The sequence below is a fragment of the Calonectris borealis genome, chromosome 18 (assembly GCF_964195595.1).
Source record: "Calonectris borealis chromosome 18, bCalBor7.hap1.2, whole genome shotgun sequence".
Taxonomy (NCBI): domain Eukaryota; kingdom Metazoa; phylum Chordata; class Aves; order Procellariiformes; family Procellariidae; genus Calonectris; species Calonectris borealis.
In genome coordinates, this window is record NC_134329.1 from 14,767,802 (window position 1) to 14,788,668 (window position 20,867).

The 20,867-nt window shown below is 47.4% G+C and overlaps 2 protein-coding genes and 1 long non-coding RNA gene across 14 annotated transcripts in view; 1 reads left to right on the top strand and 2 right to left on the bottom strand.

Moving 5' to 3' along the window:
• Nucleotides 1-485: 485 nt before the first annotated feature.
• On the bottom strand, nt 486-9,081 carry PUS1 (pseudouridine synthase 1). Of its 2 annotated transcripts, none has more exons than XM_075168097.1 (6): nt 9,032-9,081; nt 8,251-8,469; nt 6,586-6,723; nt 5,788-5,890; nt 4,817-5,514; nt 486-2,403 (listed from the first exon to the last, which is right to left on the bottom strand). In XM_075168097.1, the coding sequence occupies exons 2-6, from the start codon at nt 8,458-8,460 to the stop codon at nt 2,353-2,355; spliced, it is 1,200 nt and encodes a 399-aa protein (XP_075024198.1). In that variant the 5' UTR covers nt 8,461-8,469; nt 9,032-9,081; the 3' UTR covers nt 486-2,352. The 2 variants fall into 2 exon arrangements, with proteins under 2 accessions (XP_075024198.1, XP_075024197.1); XM_075168096.1 differs by lacking the exon at nt 9,032-9,081 and adding an exon at nt 8,834-9,002.
• A 127-nt stretch (nt 9,082-9,208) lies between these two features.
• On the top strand, nt 9,209-16,191 carry LOC142090352 (uncharacterized). Of its 2 annotated transcripts, none has more exons than XR_012676507.1 (4): nt 9,209-9,792; nt 9,923-10,147; nt 10,487-10,670; nt 10,802-16,191. It is a non-coding gene; the product is annotated as an uncharacterized LOC142090352 (long non-coding RNA). The 2 variants fall into 2 exon arrangements; XR_012676506.1 differs by having other exon boundaries at nt 9,210-9,792; nt 9,923-10,158.
• ULK1 (unc-51 like autophagy activating kinase 1) overlaps nt 16,110-20,867 on the bottom strand; it is an 81,932-nt gene continuing 77,174 nt past the window's right edge. For all 10 annotated transcript variants that reach the window (XM_075168106.1, XM_075168105.1, XM_075168099.1 and 7 more), the window contains one exon: nt 16,110-18,994. In XM_075168106.1, coding sequence (XP_075024207.1) covers nt 18,939-18,994 — 56 coding nt within the window. In that variant the 3' untranslated portion in view covers nt 16,110-18,938. The remainder of the gene's footprint in view (nt 18,995-20,867) is intronic.

Here is a 20,867-nt window from a genome sequence, read left to right on the forward strand (position 1 = left end):
CCGCGAAGAGAGGGGGTGAGCCGCCGCGCTCGGCGCATGCGCGAAGCCGGGCTGGCGCCGGGGCCGGCGGGCCTGCTCCCGAAGCGGAGCGGCGAGTGGAATTCAGGCAGCGGCAGAGGACCTGCATTTCCCTTAAAATACAGCGTTTCCCCTCAGGCGGCTCGCAAGCCGCGTCTCAGAGCGCCACAATGGGTCAGCAGCGGGGAGATCCAAATGCAGGCACCCGGCAGGGGCTGTCCGGGCTCGGGCCTCTGCGGCCCGGGGCTGGCCCTGCGGGCCTCTGCCCGCCACAGCAGCCCTGGGGATCCAGCACGGTGCCCCGCCTTTGTTTTCTTCCCCGTAACACAGCTTAGCCCTTCCTAAGAGTCAGGTTTAGAATTTAAATCACCTCTGTATTTTTTTTTGTTTAGCTCCTGCACTGAAACAGGAGCTGAAATACCAAATTAATAATCCCCATGAAATAAAACAGCACACATACCAAGAGGTAAGAAATATCCTTTTTATTATTATTATTTTGTTTTCTCCAAAGGCTATAAATAGAAATTCTCATTGATTTCAACTGAGATACAGGTCAGTTTTGGGGCCTTTAATATAAGCCAATAAAGGTATTTTTTTTCAGATTGAAAGGGATAGAAAGATAGAGCTTTGGATAGAAGACTAATGCAGGTTAGGTCAATAGCATGAACCAGCAAGGGATATAAATGAAAATCTAGGTAGAGTCCCTCTCCAGAACACTTTTACACGCTCGCTCTGATAAAATAGAGCATGGCCTTCATGATAAAATAAAAAGCACTAATTAAAACCCAGATAAAATAAACAAGCAAATCCCTTTTTAATGGACAGCTGTACTCTGGCAAAAAAACCTAATTCCAGAAGGAGCCATAAAATTAGAGGCTTTGGCCAGACACCGGTGAACGAAGGAGCAAAGATTTGACTCGTCATGCTCAGTAACTAGCATATTACAAAGCAAGTCTCCCTACAGACCCAGCTAGGGAAGCGTATCAAGCACTCATACCAATAACTGAATGCTTGGAGAGTTGTTCCACCTCTTCCAAAAGTGTTGTACAGGCAGGCTGCTGCCTGTACTTGTTTTTTCTTCCCCGACCTCCACAGGGAGTTGGAAACAAGAACCAGAAATCAAACCACAGTTGGGGAAAGGAGAGCAAGAACTCCAGAGTATGCAGATCCCCAAAACACAGAAAATTAAAATCAATTCCGAAAGGAAGACAGTCCTCAGACATGTGCTTCCTGTATCATTGCACACTTTCCTCTGTTCTGAGCAGCTTGATGGGAATTAAGAGTTCACACACACAAAGTGAAGGCAGACTTGATTAAAGCCCAGAGGAAGTCAGCACCATTCCTTTCACGCACGCTAAATGGATTCAACCCTGAATCTAGCAGATGGCTAGATAGTTTCCACTACAACCAGAAATACTAAACCAGCAGCAACACATTTAGTGATCCACCACAGGCGCAACACTAGTACGTTCATGGCTGCACACTTTGAATTGCAGTCCTAAGAATTAATTTACATCTTCTCCTCACGTCTCAACTACAGGTCTGTGAAACGACACCGCAGGTGGTAGAGGCCCAATGACACATGTAGCTGCAGATCCATATTCTTGAGTCTGCCCAAGCACGCGGGCAATACTGGGAGGACGACATCTCCCAAAGAAAAGTTCTCATCTTGAAATTCACGGTTCAGTCCAGGTTCCAAAATTAAGACCTCTCACTGAGTAAGGAATCATTTCTTTTAGACTTGCAAAGCTTTAGAAAACACAGAAAATTTTTTCAATACCAGAAGAATTCACAGCAGTCAGCATGATAAAGAGTTCCTAACCCATGCATGTTTTTCCACAGGAAAGTCACGGATGACATGGAAAATAAAAGCTTAATGGTGTTTAGAGATCAGGCTAAGTAAAGGTAAAGAAAATAATTAAAAAAAAAAAGTTGATAAGAGTCATAATTTCATAATAATAAAAAAAAGTATATTAAAATTATTTGCCCCATCTTTATGTAGAGTTTATACATATTTAAAACACTACTTTCCAGGTAAACATATAATAAAAACATTATTCAAATAGCAATTAAGATATCCTGCATTACAAGATTCTTTTAGAAAGCTTCTTTCTTGTTACACTAATTTCAAGTATATTAGTCAGTGGTATAAAAGCTTCTTTTACTTTTTCTACTGCACTGTCTTCCCCACCCAGTTTCTCCTGGGCATCCCGTTCTTGTCCTGCAAGCACACAAACCCCTGCTTTACTGGATTCTTGGATTTAGAAAGGCCACGTTTTTGTAGACAAAGGGAATCGCAAGCAGTAAGGGTCCCACGTCCAGCCACTTACTGGCTCAGTCGGAATCATCATCACAACCATCACTGCCTTCGAGATCGCTGCTGTTCTGCAAAATAAAATGGAAAATGGTTTGTCAGTATTTCATTTACATCTAGGGACTGACCTAAATCAAAAACATTGACTTCAAACTTCTCCAAAAATAGAAGAAAATGGGGCTAGATCCCAACTTCATGTCCTAGACTCATCTATTGTTACAAACTTCTGTGATGGTAAATGACGCTTCTTGTAGCAAAAAAATTGTACATTGGATGACACTCGCCAGCAGAAGAAATTTCTTCTCATTTATATTTACAACTGCATGATTACAACCTGCAGTATGTGAGCAACTTGAAAGTGGGATAATAGCATGAAATGCTGATGTTTAAAATAAATGCAGGTGAGAAAAGTTAACAAGTGCTTTTTTCATGCAAGTCCCTCAAAAGCTAAGTTTGTTACATTGTCTAAAGCCAGATTTGAGAATTTTGTTTGTCTACTACAGAGAATTTATGTCCAAATTGTATTAGAGATACACAAGGGCTCACCAATACTTGTTTAAAAATGAAGTCAGTTGTACAAAGTAGTATTAGGGAAATACTACAAATGTTAGCAACTTACAAGGAAACTGAAATCTGAGTTCTTAACTGGGAGACACTCCTTCAGGAGTAAGTCAATACAGTGCGATAAATTTGGGGGGTTTACATAATTTTTTGAAGCAAGTATTTTGACTGATATGATTGGCATCATAGGATTTTATAAAGAAAGGCTAACATGACAATATGCCTGCAGTTACTCCTTTTTTTCCCTCACCATCACTTGCTGAAAGCATATAAACCTCCAAATCCCATGAATTTAACATTGACAATTTAATATCCTACTACAAAACAAATTCTGAGAGACTTAGACAGTTGCCTTCCTAACAGCAAGCACAGCTCACTGAAGTGCAAACAGCCTGCAAAACCTCAAAGGAGTCTGTCATATCATCCCTTATTTATCCTTCTCCAGACAACTTGTGCTAACTATGATGCCAGAACTGTATTTGGTCGAGTTTATCTAAAGCAAGCAGACCTGCCTCCTGCCAGCAATACATCAGTGATTTTGAACGTGTCAGCAGTAAGTCCTGTCAACATTATCATCAAAACCCCTGAGCCAGGTAAGGACTCCGCACCACACGGTCTTTTTGGGTCCCATTTAACCAAACTGATGTGGCATTTGTCATAACCTCCTGTCACAAATGTCCTCATACAGCACCACACTCCAGAAAAACAATTACCACAAGTACAAAAATAACCCTGAGAAATTTCTGGTATCTTGCTTGTACTATTCAACGAGGCTGTAAATTTTATTTTATATGTTGACACTCTTTCTTATACTCAAACAAAAAAAAATGACAGAGACAGGATTAAACCTAACATCCTTCAGAGCAGGATCATTATCTACACAAAATAAAGCTAATTTTAAAGACTCCATTGAGTGAAAAAAGGTCATTGTTTTCTTCTGAGTTGCACTACACAGAAGTTTTAGCCCTGCCCATCATTCGTCCTTCAAGGATTTGCCAGCCCTCTGACCAAGAAAATATGAATTACATACAGAACTGTAAGGTATCTTTAGGTCATCAAGTCCAACCCCCACTCAAGCAGGGCTTGCTTCCAAGTTAGATCGGGTTGATCAGGGACTTGTCCAATCAAGCACTTGTATTTTAAGTCACTCCAGTGGTTGTTAATTTAAAGAAATACTTTATGAGTTTGACTCAAGGTTCCTCATGTGGTTTCCAACCTACTTCTAGCACGTCCCAAACATCTTTCCACTCTTTTCTTGTGAGACTATTTTACAGCTCAACCAGAAAAAAAAATTCTTTAACTTAAAACTGAAATTTTCTTTTGGTTAAAAATGTACTCTCCACCTTTGTTTTATTGCAACTTAGAGCTGACAGCGGTACCAGTTGTCAGAAATCAGATTTCGCAATATCTCATTTTACTCAGAGTTGTTCTGAGAGTTGAGCTCACGGCAGATTTACTTAAAAAAGCTGGTCCTAAATTTCCCCGATTCCAAATCTTATCTAGTGAACAGGGCATTACACAAAACAAGAATTAGCCCAAAATCAGCGAATACAAAGTGCCAGCAGGTATTTAAAGGGAAATTGTCAACCTGAAAACTAGTCTCTCAAACAGCTTCACAATAGCAAAGCCTGATAATGTGTCCACAATTTCTGTTGCCAGTTTATGATTTGCAAATTGGCCTGTGCGTTAAAGTACTCCTTCCTCTCTCCCCCAATTGCCCCATGCAAAACCCTGCAAAAATAACACTTTTTATAGTTCATTCCACTATCAAGTGCACAAAGACGGAAAAGATAACAAACATTTCATACTCCAGATGACTGTCATCTTCCATGGCATATTTATAAAAAATAAAAATGTTACTAAGGGAAGAGCTACTTCAACCTGACAGCTCCCATTTGATAAAATAATGGCTTCAACCATTACCTTTGAATTTTTGTGGTTAGCTTGCATCCCAACAACAGAAGAGTTGAAGTCATGAATGGAGAGGGTGTTTAGCCAGTTCACCATGGATTTCTCTTCCCTTTCTGTGTTGATAATGGTAGGATAGATATACTGCTCTTTGAAAACAGCAATCTTCTCCTCCTCCTCTGTCCACTCCAGTGGCTCATGCAGCCCATCATTTCCAAAACGTCTGTTGTATTTTTCAAAGTGTACTTTTTCCAAGACCAGCCCAAGTCCTGGAGCTTTGGGGACATCTACCTTCTCCTCTCCCCAGCTGAGCTCTATGATAGACTCGGCAGCATAACCTTTCACAATAGCTATCACCAGCCCAATCATCTTCCTTATTTGGTGCATCATGAAACTCTGACCTTTCACTTTGATCACTGCAAATTCTATGTTCTCCCTCACGAATGGCTCTCCACAGTACATCTCCATTATGTACCGCTTGGCACTGGGGTCCCTGGGTCCCTTCTGAGATGTGAAGTTGTGGAAGTTGTGTGTTCCTTTATAGCACGCAAGCAGTTTATTGACTTTTTCAAGGGTCTCTTTGTCCAGTCGATAAACCTCTTCTTGCACATCATGGTCTTTATGAGCAAAGGCAAACGTTGGCAGCATGTAAGAGTAGGTTCTGGCATCACATTTGTTCTTGGAGTTGAATCCTCCAGTGACTCTCTTCAGACCTTATTTTAAAAGTGACATTAGGTTTTTGAATCAGTAGGTTACAACCTGATTGTGATCTCGCTCCTACCAACAAGAATATTTTTAAAATAAAATACAATCAAAAGATAGAAAGGTTTATTTTATAGGACCCTAATTTCAAACTAACAGAAACATACAGATTTATGTTAAAACTAAACCGCTTATAAGTAAAATTATAATGGTAAGGGAGAGACCTTCTGCAGGAGAAAGCTCCTCTTTGAAAACGTTTTCTCTGCCCATTCCAGTATCCTTACCCAGAATTCTGATGTGAGAAGGAAGATGGTTATTGATCTTTTCTAAGATGTCATCTATTAGCCTGACCTTTAGCGACACAATCTGTCCAGCTGCAGACACACCCTATAAAAACCATAAAACACACAATCACATAATTATGGAATTATGGAAAGCTCTGGGATAGCACTTGCAGAATTGAAATAGCTGAAGAACAAGTTTATTCCTTTTTCTCGCTGGTCATTTCAGGCTGAAGCGAGGCAAAGGCAAGGCCACAGGCAGAAATCCAAGTCAGAGTACTCCTGGAAGACCCGCTGGTCTGCTGTCTTAGATAGCAGAACATTGCACTCCCTTCCATGACATCTCACTGTATTTGACTGCTATTAAGTAAAGCACCAACTGAAAAGAAATGGCTTATACATAAGACCAGCCATGAACTCCAGTTCAGACTTAGAACCCCACTGTGGCAGGCTTAAAAACAACCGAGATGCAGCTAAACTCTCAAGCACTGCATCAACCAGGCAGCAACAACGAGGAGCAGCAGCAGCAGCAGGTTGGGAAGCACATGAATGTGACAAAAACACAGACAAAGTTTAGGTAGGAAGCACCAGCTTTACAAACACCATCTAATCAATATCCTGCGCTTTCTAAACATTTGCTTGTACTTAAGTTTAGTAGTGGATGAAAGGAGAAGTTTCAAGCAACGTTCAAATAGTATTTGCTATTGGATCTCTCTCTAGACAACGCTTTACCAGTCAATCCCAGTAGCACTGGCGGGGGTACACCAGAGTTTATGGGAGCACAGGCCCCAACCAACGTACCTTATCTGTTCGAGCACACCGCTGAAAAGACATTTTCTTCATATCTTCCCCATGGTTTTCTGGGATGCAGCCTGACTGAACAAGGGCAGATACTAAGTCATCTTCAATTGTCTTGAACTGTGAAGATCCCACGTTTCTCTAAAAGAGGATATATAGTAAAAATAAGAAATAGAACAAATAGTAATAATTGGATAACTGAAGATGATAACGGAAAAATTTTGTTAATCGAACATTGTTGTGAAATTCTTTAAATGTATTCCCTCACAGCCCTAAAAGCACTGCCACTCTCTAACAAAACTAACTATACTTTACCAGAGAGTGTCAATAAAACATCTACATTCTGATTTACCTTTTACTGTTATTGCAAGTAAAGGACCATTTCTAATTTCACTGTGCAACAGTTCTGCAATGGAGTTTTTTGATGATTCCTTCAACTGCATGAAACAGCACCCATGAAACACTGTCCCAGTGCCTGCAAGTTCGCAGCTGCTGCTCCAGACCAAGCCTCTGCAAACTCTGCTTCTAGAAATTACATTGGGTTCTTTTGCTCAATTTGTCTGAGCTGTTGTGTAACGCAGACTATGGTTTTCTCCAGCGACTTCTGCACTCAACTCACAGATGAACTATAACAGAAACGCACAACTCCACGTGTGTGTAAGGCTTCAAAGCACACACCCTCGACACATACCATTTAATTACAAGAGCAGTAAAGCTGATAGGCGCTTACATGGACGTGCCCACAAGCATAAGGTTTACTGCTGTTGAACACATCTACGTTGTCGCATAAGCACGAAAGACTCCCTTCCCTGTCTGTGTGCGATCTTATCAATTACCCCGTGGAGCTTTTAAAGTACGCCTCAAGAGCGTGTATGGAGCTTGCAGTACACTGAGAGGAGCAGCAGATGGAGCAAAATCCTCTTGCTGCCAATACCGTGTGCCACAAGACCATCCCTCACGGGCAGGCCTGGTGCGGCAGCACTGATCCAATGCTGGTGCTGTAACAAAGCAACAGCCCTTTTCTTCAACATGCAAACATCGAAGTTTTGCAACAGTTTTCCTCTTTCTAAACGGCTACAAGCCACCCCATTACAGTGCATCAGAAAAAGGAGAATTTAAAATGTCTTCAAGTACAGATAATCTTTTTAAAAGTACAAGAGAAGGCAACATAGATGCAAATTTGTTTCATTCAAATACGCAGCTCAGTTCTCCAGAATCTGCATGAATCTGCAGAATCTCCAGAATCTGCAGATAACTCGAGGTCTAACCTAAAAGAAACTTAGCCCAACTGCCTTGAAACGTAAAGCTTCAACCAGAAGCTGGAGCACCGGTGAGAAGGGGATCACTAGACAGCGCTTCAGGTTTTGACAGAACTGCAGTGCCCATACTTTCAGTCTCCTCAAGAGCCTTGTCTGCAGCAGTTTTTGACAGATCTTCTGCTGATGCTCTATACTAAAGGAAGACTCACTGTAATCACCACATATCAGAGATGTACCACTGACTATTTTTATTCAAGTTACTACCAAGCCATTTGAATCCAGGCACGCACTGTTCCTGCCCCAGCTTTTCAAGCTGCAACTGCTTCCCTACTCAGTCGCTATGACTCCAGTTATAAATCTAACAGACTTCAAAAAAAAGCAGGCCACGTTGTTTTGCCAAACCACATACTTGCATCCCATGGTAGCCTTTCCCTGAATATGCCATCAACAACACAATCTTCCTTTTGGGTGACTTTTTATTCTCCCCGTCTTCCTCATCTGCATCTCTCTTCAACCTTTTATTGTGATGTCCATTTTCTTCTAGCCTTTCAGCCACCTCACTGCTGCTGTTCAGTCTCTTCATCTGGCTGGCAACCGCTGCTCTCAAATCCTCAGCCATTGTGAGAACCTGCAAGGGACAGAACAGCAGACAGGACTCAGCAAGAAACTGAGGCAAAAAGCGACACCTCCACCCCCGGCGCAGCGGAGGGGGGCACCCAGGGCTGTTCAACAAGCCGGAGGCAGGAAGGGCGCCCGCCCCTTGCGCCCCCCTAGGCCGTGTCACCTCCCCTGAGGCAGCCGCCTCCCGCCGAAGGAGCGGGGAAGCAGGGCCCGCGCAGCCTGGCCCACATGGCCGCCCTGAGCCGGCCGCCCGGCGGGCCTGCTGGGAAGACCGGCAGGGCGAGGAGGGGGCGAGCCGAGGCGGTTCCCCCCCGGCCTCTCCCACCTCCCCGACGCCAGCGGCAGAGCGCGGCGGCCCGGCGGGTACGTACGCTGCGCAGCCGCCGCCAGGGCCCGCCGCACGGCGCGCTCCCCGGGGCGGAGAGGCCGCAGCTCACAGCCCTCAGCCCCCACCGCAGCGGCAGCATCGTCCCCGAGCGCAGGCCGCGACGCGCCGCTCCGCCGAGTAGGAGAGGCCGCGGCCGCCCCCGGCCCCGCGCCTCCCGCCTCCCGCCGCCGCCGCCACTTACGCGGGCGCTGCGGAGCGACGCCACCGCGCGGCCGCAGCGCGAGAGAGCCACGTGCCGCCCTACGGCGGCCGCGCGGGGACACGGCGGGGTTCGGGGCGGGGCGGCGCTGAGGCGAGCGGCGCGGCCCAGGCCGCGGCCGGGCGTTGGGCCGGCACAAGCGGGGCCCGCAGCCCCGGGCGGTGAGCGGGGACGATCCCGGCGGCGCCTCGCTGTGCGGGGGCGAAGATCCGCCTCGCCTTGGGGGGTCCGGAGGGCCACGGGCGGGGCAGCGCGTTCGTGTAATGGCAGGGCAGAGACCGTCCCCGTCAGCGTCGCAGCCCGGCCCCGTGGCTCCTTGCAGCAAGCCCAGGCCTTGCCGGAGCGTCAGGCGAGGCAGCGAGTCGTCCTCTCGGTTGTAGAAAGGGAAGGCAGGGTGAGCCGAGGTCTGCTCCGGGATTTCCAGGCTGAAGAGCCGGCGCTGGAGCCCCGCGGCCATGGCGGCCGCCTGGGTTTGCGGCATTGCCCCCGCCCAGTCCCACCTGCCACACACGGGCTCCGAGGAGCCAACACGTGCAGAAAGCCTGTCAAGCTATTAAGTCACGCAACAGCAGGGGAAAAGGCCAACTGACGAATACATTGCTGTGGTAAATATCGGCTGTATAAGTAAACCGGTCCATTTTTCCCTTACAAACCCACCTGGGGAAACGAGCGCTACCAACAGCCTTGCAGTCGCAGTGAGACGAGGACAGCAAGCGGGAGCAAATCCTTCACGTGACACACAGGTCTGTCATTAAAAGCTCAAGGCTTCCCTTCCCAGAGGGATGTGACATTGGTCCCTGTCCCCCCTTCCCACACAGCTTCTGCGTGTGCCAGTATCAAGCACAGGCACCTATGGTTTTGTTTTCCCGTCAGGTTTTCCTCCAGCCGGCTTTCTCAAGCAATGATGTCTTCTGCAACAAGTTTTATCTGCAGTGATGCACTTAATGGGAAAGCTGAGTACAATAGGCACCCTTATCAGGCAACAGCATGTACCTCCCAAAAAGCCAAACGCACCTGGAAATTGCTGTGTTATGCTACAAGCTTCAGTGCTTTATAAGACCGAGCTACCCAGAGAGGACGTGGCTTCCTTGGCATAAAGTGAGATTAGCGTAAGAGAGCTCCATTTATTCATTCAGATGGAAAATGGAAGGGTTGACGTTTCCAAGCAAGCCAGATTATCAAACGCAGGCTTGTTATTTCTACTAATAAGGGGAAGAAATGCAGCACGTCCCTTTTTGAACCGACGCTTCTGAGTTATTTCAGTAGCGGCGTGGGGCAAGGGGAAGATTTATCACACGGTCCCAGCTGCACTTTGTTTAGAGAAGTGATAAAAGATCGCCTGTCACAGTGCGGCAGTGCTGCCAAGGGAAACGGGAATACGGTTTCTCTATCACTTCGACCAGGGTGTCTGAATCTTTTTTTGCCTCATTTTCTTAGGAAGTGAAGCTTATGCAATCGCACTGCTTGTCTGTCCACCACCATCTCCTCCTCCTGCCGTGATTTCTGAATTTGACTCATTTCAGCTAACTTCGAGAGGGAAGAAGGCCCCAGCCCATATGGAAAAACAGCAGTGGGACAGGAGAAGGACGTACATGGATCTCCCCGTGAGGGAAAAGCTTTGGTATGCCAGCCCCTTACCCATTCCAAGAGCAACAAAGGAGCTCCACAACAGGCAGCATGAGCTCTGCTCTCAGCCTCCCACGGCACATGCTCCCTCTTTCTTTTTAATTTATCTATTTTATCTTTAAACAGGTAGCTACCAAAGACAAGGAGAAATTAAAGTGACTTGCCAGAGTTGCTGCTGTCCGTCAGTTCCGTGGGAGCTGGCACCGGCAAGGCGGACCCTCAGGGATGTGTAACTCAAGTGAAAAGGCAGCAGGGGCACGGCTGCAGTTTCTGGCGTGGAGCAGAAGGTCCGATTGCAGATCGCTGTGTGGGGTCTGCGAAGCCAGCGCACTTGCTTGCATTTGATTTGCAATGCACAGCGAGCACCCAACATCTTCAGGAATTAAATTAACAAGGGGTTTCATTCCTCTCACACGCATACCCAGGATTAAATTGGAACCGGTGCAAACAATTTGCGAGGTTCCTTGCTGTTTGTGTGGAGCAGAACATTTCATACGTGTTTAATAGGACTGATAAAATTAAGGTACGTTGAATGGTATATCTGCTTGGCCTTAAGCGAGAGTGCTGCCGTCAAGCTTACTCAGCAGTGAAATCAGCCTCGTAAAAGCTTTCGAGGTACAAGTGCATCTGGGGACAACCAGACCCGTGTCAAACAGCCAGCCGGCACGGGGAGCAAAACAGCTGCAGGACAGGGGTTCGAGCGTAGTCGTGTTTTGAGGCGTATTAATTTTATTTTCATAATGACATCGGTATCATTCCTCACTTAGGCAAAACTGGTTTATAAGAGCACTCACGGAGGGACCTTCAAAGCTTTTCTGGGGCAATTCCTCGCTGCATCCCTCCCTCTCAGGGTCACGCCGCCCCCCAGGGCTGCGACCCCGCCAGCGCTCCGGGCCGGGGCGGGCCCGTTCAGGGGGGCTCAGCGGCGTCCGGGGCAGCCGGGAGCGCCGGGCCCAGGGTGCCCGGGCGGCGGCAGCCTGCAGGTGGGGCTCCGGCCGCACGAACCGCCTGCTTCTCTTCCCAAACCCCCTGGGCTCGTCTGCCTCCTCCTCTCTGCGTGTTCTGGGGAGCACGGTGGGGCTCGGCTGTTACAGCCCCGGCTCCCCAGCACCTCCCTGCCGGGGCACCCCTGGCCCGCGGCTACAGCCCCTGGCCGGGGACCCGCTCCTTCCAGCCCGGGGACACTTGGGTCTTCACCCCCGCGGCGGGCAGAGCGGGCCCATGGCCGCACACGATGCTCAGCCCTCCCCGAGCAGCCTCTTCCTCTTTGCTGTGGCAATGTGACCCCAGCAACTTTCTCATCTTCCTCCCCAAGGCCTGCTTTGAAAAAGGACATGTTTATTTCAAGAGGATTTGCTTTACATTTTCAGAGAAATGTAATTTCTTTTAAATCAATTTTTAAAAGCCCTGAAGAAACATCGTGTTTTGAAGGACATTTTCTTCAAATTGTTTTGTGTTAGGGAGAAGGAAAAAACTGCGCAATTGATCTTTAATGAGTTTACGGGCTGGGGTGGGGCGTGCAGCAGATGAAAACCCAGAGCCCTTCTGTCCCCTGGAGAAGAGGGGGGGGCTGAGGGTTAGCGTGTGTCCTCAGACCCCAGTGGAATGACCTCCAGTGCAGTGCTGGGGAAGCGAATCCAAAGCAAATTTGGGGAGACCCATTTGGGCAAATATTCTTTGCTGATGGCCCTGGAAGTTCAGGAGATACCAAACATTGTAGTTACAAGCTCTTTACCTCCATGTTGGGAACTGGAGGCATGCTGCGCTGCAAGGGACAAGGAGTACCTTAGTCTGCAGCTCCCCAGCAGTCGTGTAGCAGGCGCTAGCTGGAAATAAGCACGCTGAAGAATACAAGGGAAAAACACTGGAAAATCTCTCAGCCATGGAGAATATTCCTGGTAGAGACAAGTCGAGTGTTCTTCCTCCACCAGGTGCTCCTGGTGTAACGCAGGCCAGCGTGTTCTTACTTGGAAGTGACTCAACTGCCTAAAACAAGATCTAAATTAGGAGAAGTTTAGCAACAATTCACTCGCAAGTGATTGAAGATTACCTGCAGCAGGAACCCTAGCAGACTTTAATTCCCTCCCTCAGTGTTAATGATCCCTCTGCCAGTGTAAGCAAATACTCACTGAGGGGAAGCCGAAGCCACGAACCCCACGTGCCGTAGGTCTGCAGCGCGTTGCCTCGTGCACTGCAGGCTCAGGAATGACTTTTTTGGGAGCTGACTCTTCTTGCGCCAGGGCTTTGGATCTGGGCCGTACTGCGGCCGCAGCCAGGCGTGTTTAACAACGCGAGAGGTGGCTGGGTCCAACTCCCAGGGACCTCTAATAGAGCATCTGGGTCTCAGTGAGGGCTCATGAAGGACAACCATGAACATTTGGGTACTCAGTTACCCTCTGTCCATAGTGAGGGAAGAAACCCGTATTTGACATTACTTAAGGTCATTCTTAGAAACACGTTATTTAACGTGCTTTCTGAAAGCATCCAAATCCCCTGCCGGGTTTCAGCTCCCAGGAGGGGGGCGGTTCTGACTCTATTGTCCCTAAAGATGCTGTTTTTAGAACACAAATGTCCCAGGAAAGTTTGTGTCCCCACACTACGTGCCATTCCTCATCCAGGGAACGGCACCCATCATCAGCGCTACATTTATGGTAATAAATTTAAATAAATCCAACCGCTAGGATTTGTCTGGAGAGCATTAGCTCCTGCCCTGCAGAGCTTCGGTAGCGCATTGCCTCCTGCCGCAGACACAGCCCTTCCCCTCCTTCAGCAAAAACCCTCCGGCCGTTACAACTTCCCTCCAGCCATCACAACTTCCACGACCACTTGCCCGGGTGAGGGGACCATCGGCCAGCACCATCAGCGTGCCGTAAGACCAGCCACAGCGTGCACTGCAGGAGGAGAGGGCGATGTCAAGTTAAAACACGGCAGAGCTAAATATGCTGTGAAGGAGTTAACTCCTCGTGAAATAAAGCTTTAAAAGAGCTGGTAACTAGAAGCGGAATACTTGATCTTTGTATCGCCTTGGTTCAACGCACACCCACCCATTTCTACTTCCTTGATGTCACTGAGCCACCTCTGATCTTTCCGAGTTGAATGAGCATGTTTTTGCTGACGTACTTGCCAACAACTAAATATAAAATGCGGGAATGAAGCCAAATGCCCTGGAAGAATTGCTCGGGTTTGTTTTCTCCTAGAATCAACAGCAGTGTAACGTCACAGTCAACATCCAGAAAGTTGTGCAATTTTCAGTGGTGCTTTTAAACCGTTCAGGCCCGATAGTTTAGTGCTTTCAGAAGAGACTCTTTATTTCTGTTAAGTCTTCCCAGCTAGCACTTTCCCCCTTTGCTTTGCTGCCTGAAAGAGTCCCATGGATTCAGCAGAGTATTCTCTATCCACACGGGCATGTGACACACAGTGGTCCATCTTTCATTTGGCCATAGGTTTTCCACCTGAACCTTTAAACTTCTTCACAGGCAGCTTCAAAAGAAACCCCCTCCCTTACCCTCAGCATCAGAAACTTGTATCTATATATATATTCTCTACCACAATCCCATGCTGCAGGGAACACACACACACAAGGTTTGTCCATAAAGGGGGGCTTTAAATGTTAAAAAACCACAAATTAAAAAACCCACAAAATCCTCACCAACACCCCAAAAAACAAAGATCCAAGTGTGCTGAGCTGTCAGACTTTAAGCAACCCCAGCATTTATATTTATTTAGCTCTGACCAGCTTTCCGAGGGCTCCCGTAGGGTCTTGCCCAAGGCGGACCACCACGATGTTTTCACCACACTGAAGTGCAGCTTCTCAAGAGTTGTCCCCAACACCGATGCCGCTGCAGCGTGGGGCGGCTCCGCAGGGAAGAGGAATCGACTCTCCCTGCGCCTGAGTCTGCGTAAATGACGAGTGACCGGAGCCCGGCGCTTCCAGGCAGGACCGTTCTCACGGAGCCAACGCGTGGTGTCCAATTCCCCGTGGTGGGAAAGGCCGGGGCAGGAAACAGAAGCTATAAATAGGGCTGAGCAAGAAAAAAAAAACAATTCCAGCTCATGGTAAATTAAGATTTTAAAACAGGGTCTTCTCTTACAAAAAACCAATATGGTCCAGTGACTGGATGGGGTGATGCTGAGTCACACAGGCTGGTGGGCAGGACTCTCCCCAGGGATGTTCGCGGCCAACAATAACATGCACAGTCCAGCAAGCGGAGTTTTGGGAAATGTCTGGTGGAATTATGGTATTTGGCTCCTGAAAGTTTACACCTCTGTTGCTTAAGTTCCTCTAAGAGTGGAAGGACTGGACTAATTAATTCAGGACCTCTCTCACGTCCCAGATGCACAGCTTAGCTTTTCGTCATAGAATATTCTGATCCAGACAGAGCAGGGATTACCTGTGTCTTGCACCCGCAGTCAGGACCGATGCTCACAGCATCCTCGTTGTACTTTTTGCCATGTTCAGCGACTTTTTGCACAGCTAGCTGGGCGAGAGAAAACTAAGCCATGTGCCATGCTGTTCAAATAACAAATTGCAATGAGTACAAACACGGCAGGAAAATATTTAATCTTAATTAAAAGATACCCAAACCGTATCACTGTACTCACACTTCAAGTACCTCTCTTGTACAGCAACAAGCTTCCTGACTCTATCGATTAAAAAAAGCTAGAGTTTAAAATAATGCCTAACTATTAGGTCTCATAAAACCACCACCACGACCCTACACTCAGTCCTCACCCGTCCAGACGGCCACCAGACACCCCTGCGCCAAGCAATGAGCAGCTCCCGCAGCCTGATCCTGCAAATACTGAAACGGGCGGAATTTAAGCATCTCGCTGGGAGGGGAGGGGACTGCTATCAGCTCGCGACAGGAGCAGGGCATAGCCAGGTAATAAGGAGAGGTGAACCGGTGATGACAGCTCCCACCCAGAAACTGGCTTCAACTTCTCCAACTTCAAAGGCGTCGTGCGCGGCTTTGTTTTGTCCCAAGCTTCACCCTCTGAAAGCACTTTTTCACCTGGAAGTCAAGGCTGGTAGAACCAGACGCATGAAATACCTTACTCAGATACTGCACTAACTGGAATTATAAAGTACTGAAGACAGGCCACTAACAATTTCAAATCAATTTTATTTTCTTAAATTGATGTTGTACAATTTAAAGCCAAAAAAAAGTCACACAAAAACACAAATAAAAAATGTTGACAAAGTATCAAGCATTACCTTATAAAGAACATCATCATACGCTCTCACAAACCTGAAGATACGTGTTTATTAGACTGAGGTTTCTTGAAATCTATTAAAGACGCTAGACACAAACGCTGCAACAGTAACAAAGCCATGACAATAGCAGGTGGACTACACTAGCAACTTCAACAATGCTTGGGGCATTGGTTTTTGGGGTGTTGTCTTTTCCTCCCCCCCCCCCCCCCCCCCCCCCGCATACCTTATTGTCTACAAAGCAATAAATACTTTTCACCAAAAAAGTTGGTTTCACGCTACATGCAGTTAGATAAAAAAGAAAGTCACCGAAGTGATGGCAAAATAAATCACCTGTCCGATTTGTTTTTCTTTTTTCTTTTTTTTTTCCCCCCCATTTTTGGGGGATTTTTTTGTGTGGTTTTTTTTGTGTTTTTTTTTTAATTCAAGCACAGTGGCTAAGTTTCAAGTATTGAGAGAAAACATATATATACACGTTTGTGTTTGTGTGTGTACCTATATACATACACACACATACACACACATATCCTTGTATGTATATACACAAACACATACATATATATTGGTTGTAGGTCTGTAAACCACAATTTTTTTGAGCAATATATACTTGTATACATTGAATGTGGACAATTTCGATACATTCAAGTAATTAAGTACAGCTGGAAGGTTAGTGCTGAGCTTGCCACACACACGGATCATAAACCTGCGGCGTAGACGTGGATCCCGGGCTGTGCTTCTCCCCGGCAGGAGGCTGCCGGTGCGCGCTGGGGGGCGGCGGGAGGGTTCGGGGTGCGTAGCAGGTGTCTGTATTGCAGAGTCAGTCCTGGCTTAGTGCTTTCGTGCTGCCTCCCGGTGCGCCGCTCCCGCCTGCAGCATAGCCCTTTGCAGAACTGGTAAAATCCTTCCGGAAGCAGTCTGGGTCTCCTCGGCGTTTCTGGCCACAGGCTGGGGGGGGTGGTTGGTTGTTTTTGTCTTGTTATTTTTTCTTTTTTTTTCCCAGGCACAAGCACAAACGGCCACAGAAGCAGCAGGCTGTGAACGTACGATGTAACAGCGGCCCAATACTGAAGCATTTGTGAAAGCTACACTTAAACTTCCCTGGCCGGGGCAATCTGAAATATTTTTACGTTTCTTTATTGGCACTTCTGCTCTGTGATCATGTTGCCAAAGATGATGCCAGCCTCAAAGTCAATTAAGTTGCTCCTGAAACCCTTGTAAAGTATCATACTGAACGTGCCAATATTGAGAGAAAAAAAGCAATGAGGACCTAACCACCATGTGCAAAATATTTTTAGATCCCCAAAAACAAAGCCTGAGGTTTCAAGTTGCTTTCAAAGATACTTTTCTGCCCAGCGCTAACAAAATACTGCCACGACTCTGATAAATTAAGACACACACATGCGCACGCAGACAGACGGAAAGGCAGCCAGCTATCCTCTCACGCACATGCTCACAGCATCCGAAGCCTCAACCAGAACTCCAGCCACTCGCACCCGCAGTCTCATTTGGCTACAGAGTCTCCTTAAAAGAAATGCTGAATATAAAACTGAACACTACAGGATTTCTTTATAAAAAAAAAAATGAAGCAGCAAATAAAACTTCTTAAAAAAATGCATTTCCAATTGTAAGTGTGTAGGATCTTAACGCCTGTTCTTGAGCTCTTAAAAAGCACGGAGCTTTATATTGACTGTCCTTAAAAGAACATTTAAATAAAAAAAAAAAACCCAAAGCAAAACAAATCGTGGTACTGCCAGACTGCAAGTCAGCTTTGCCTGGTGTGGAGGAGGAACAGCACAGACTCTGCAGTGCTTTTTGCCTCACACTCACAAGATACAGTACAGTTAAATACGTACAGTTACACACAAACCATATATATATATATCAATATATATTCGCCCTTAGGAATACATATTAATATACGCACACACGTAGTGCAATAAAACAACCAGGAAGCAAGGAAAGGAATAAAAGGAACAGCATTCCTAACAGTCGTGATGTTCCTGGGTTGTCGTGTGATGCAAAGTCAACTTCTCAAAGTTCCCATAGTGTGTAAAGTGCTCCTTTGATTCACAAAGCTAGTGTTTTCAGTTTGGGGTGGGGGGAGGGCTCCAGGAAAGGGGTTATCGAGCCAACAGCTGAAAGCAGGGCAGCGCTAGTGCTTCCTCCTGGTAGATATGTACTGACAGGCCGAGCTGAGCAGCCGGGAGTCTTTCACATTGATCCCGCTGAGCCTGGGGACCAAGGGAGGAACGGATTCGTTCTGGCTTCTTAGGAACACAGGAGCGTTAACTTTGTCGTCCTCCCGCTTCCTGCGCAGAGTCTCTTTCCCCGTGTCGTCTGCCCATCCAGGCGGAGAGGCAGTCCGCACAGCAGCCTCCGGAGAGGCAAACTCCCCCAGCAGCAGCGCGTCCTCTGCCTCGCTCGGTAAGTCTGTAGGAGGTGGGAGCTACTTCAGCAACGCTCAGGCAAAAGGGAGCTGACTCCCTCCTCTCTGCTGTTCGGTAAGCACTCCAAGGCATAACACGTGTGAGAAGGGACAAAGGAGAGAAAGGAGGGGAGCCTCGGGTTGCCAGGAAGCTCGAAGATGCCTGGCGCTCAGCTGGGTAGGGAAAAGTACACAAACTGGCCTTGATTTCTCAACGACACCCTCCAACATTAACTGAAGCCAGCAGTTTCAGCACATCCATTGCCCGCAATGGACACAGCACTGGAATACCCTGTTCTTAAGCAAGAGGGATAGGCAGCAGTCTTATCCTTCAAAGTGCTGGGAAGAAACAGACTTCTACCCTTCATCCCCTCTGCCAACGAGGGAAACCTTTCCACATCGGCCACGTCTTCGCCCAGGCCTTTGGGCAGGGAAGTATTTCTGCTTGCTGCAGTCACACATCCCCAAGAAGGAATCCGAGTCTGTGGAACAACTTCCCAAAACGTCAAAATACAAAACATTGAGCAGGTCTTCTACTGCCAAAATCGTTTCCCACCGCAGCAGCAGGCCGTTGGAAACAACGTGATCAGCTGGGGCGAGGTGCGTGAAGAACAACAACACTGAGATCAGGCGCAGAACCCCGACAGCAGAGCTGACAGCCGGCGCTCGATGCAGAGTTTACCTAGGAAAGAAAAAAACAACAAAAGAAATCAACTTCTTATTTTCCTGGCAATATAAAGACTATCAAAACATGCTGGAGATTGAAAAGAAAAAAAAAAAAGGCAGAACTTCAGCAAATCTAAGCAGCCCTTCAAGAATCGTTGCCACGTACCCATTTAGACTAGGGGAGGACCTGACCGCAAACGCCATGGTGGGAAGGGACAGGTCGAAGGGTTGAAAAATTGGAGATCCAACAACGAAAGCCAGGAGGCAGCAGTTCTGACAGAGGTATCAAGATGTTATAAAGAACCACCGTCCACCAGGAACAATTTATTCACTTTTAGTTATTGGAGTGGCTTTTGCCAGCAGGCAAGATGACTCGGGGTCTCCAGTGCCATTTGGCACGGCTTACAACCGAGAGACTGAGCCCAGCCCAGCACGGTCAGTGCCAGATCCTCACTGCCTGAGCCCAAGACTCTCTCAAAACCTAAATGTTTGGTGGAATTCATTCCTCTCACAGGAAGACTTGCTGTGTTTCTAGGTTCATCATTTTACTTTTCAGAAATAAGTAATCATATACCTGAGATCTAAAATGAAATGCATACCCACTACAGCCTACAGCTCAATCAGGAAGCCGGAACATAGGGTAAAACAGGGAATACCAGGATATCACCTGGGAAAAGAGATCTATTAGATGCATTAACTGTATCTCTGGACAAAAGATGTGACTTAGGTTTGGTAAGAAATGGTACAACAGAAATTACTTAGTATTCCCTATTCACTTAGCCCTCCAGTACCGCACACCACCTGCCAATCTCCCTTTTCTCTCCTTCAGTGAGCCTCATGTCAACTGTGAAAGTTGGTGATAATTAACTGACTGATTGCCTGTGAGCCAGAAATCTCTCTTCTCATTACCTAGCTGAGAGCTCTGCCTACACGGACGACCTGAGCAGCCTGGCAGCGCTCTGGACGCCGGCCCAGGTAGCCAGCAGAGGGGAGAGGCACGGTTTGCCAGCTGTGCCCTTCAGCCATCAGGGACTGCTGCAGATGGGCTGGTTTAGCTGTGACGGAGCAGAGCCGAGGCCAAGCCAAGCTGCTCTGGCAGACGATGGCTATCTCCCATCCCCTCTGCCTGCCCGCCGTAGAGAGAGATGACAGAGGTGATTAAACCCCAGCCGTAAGGGCAGGGAAAGTGCGCTCAGAGCCAGTAAGGCCAGTCCTTTCCACTCCACGTGCGAGCTGCGGAGCCTGCAGCAGCGGAGAATAACACCCCTCATGACAAAGGGAGAGCGCGAGAGGTGACAGCTCAAAGCAGCAGACAGAGGGGTCCAGCTGTCCCTGGGAGAGGAAGCCAAACAACAGGTAAGAGTTCAGCTTTCACTGCTACAACAAGCACTTGCTGATGAGAAGAATATTTGTCTGCTGCCTTCTCAGCCAGGCCTGGGGCTGGGGAACCAGAGAGGCGAGCAGTCCTGTTTCAGAAGACGTGTTGGAAGGAGCCCTCGCTGCGCTTATCGGCCATCTCTGCCCAACAGCCGCTGCAGTTTCACGCTCCCAAGTGCTCTGTGCAATCAGAGGGATGGTTCGGGCTGGAAACCAAACCCAGGCCCCTGCTGTTGCCAAACCACTTCCTCCAGCAAGTTCACACATCAAAAGCTCCAACAAAGCCCTGGCAATCACTCTGCATGGGAAGCTCTCAAAACATGGCTCAGAAAAGGAACCTGCATTTCTAACAGTTTTCCTGCTAGGAAAGCAGGAGGCCAGGCTGTGAGAAGCTATAACAAGCCAAAAGATCTCTGCTATGTCTACCAAGATGTAGCCAAAGGAAAAAAGGATGCTGGGTACTGAAATTTCTGATCCATGCAGCTAGAAAAATACATGTTCTAGTGCGAGAA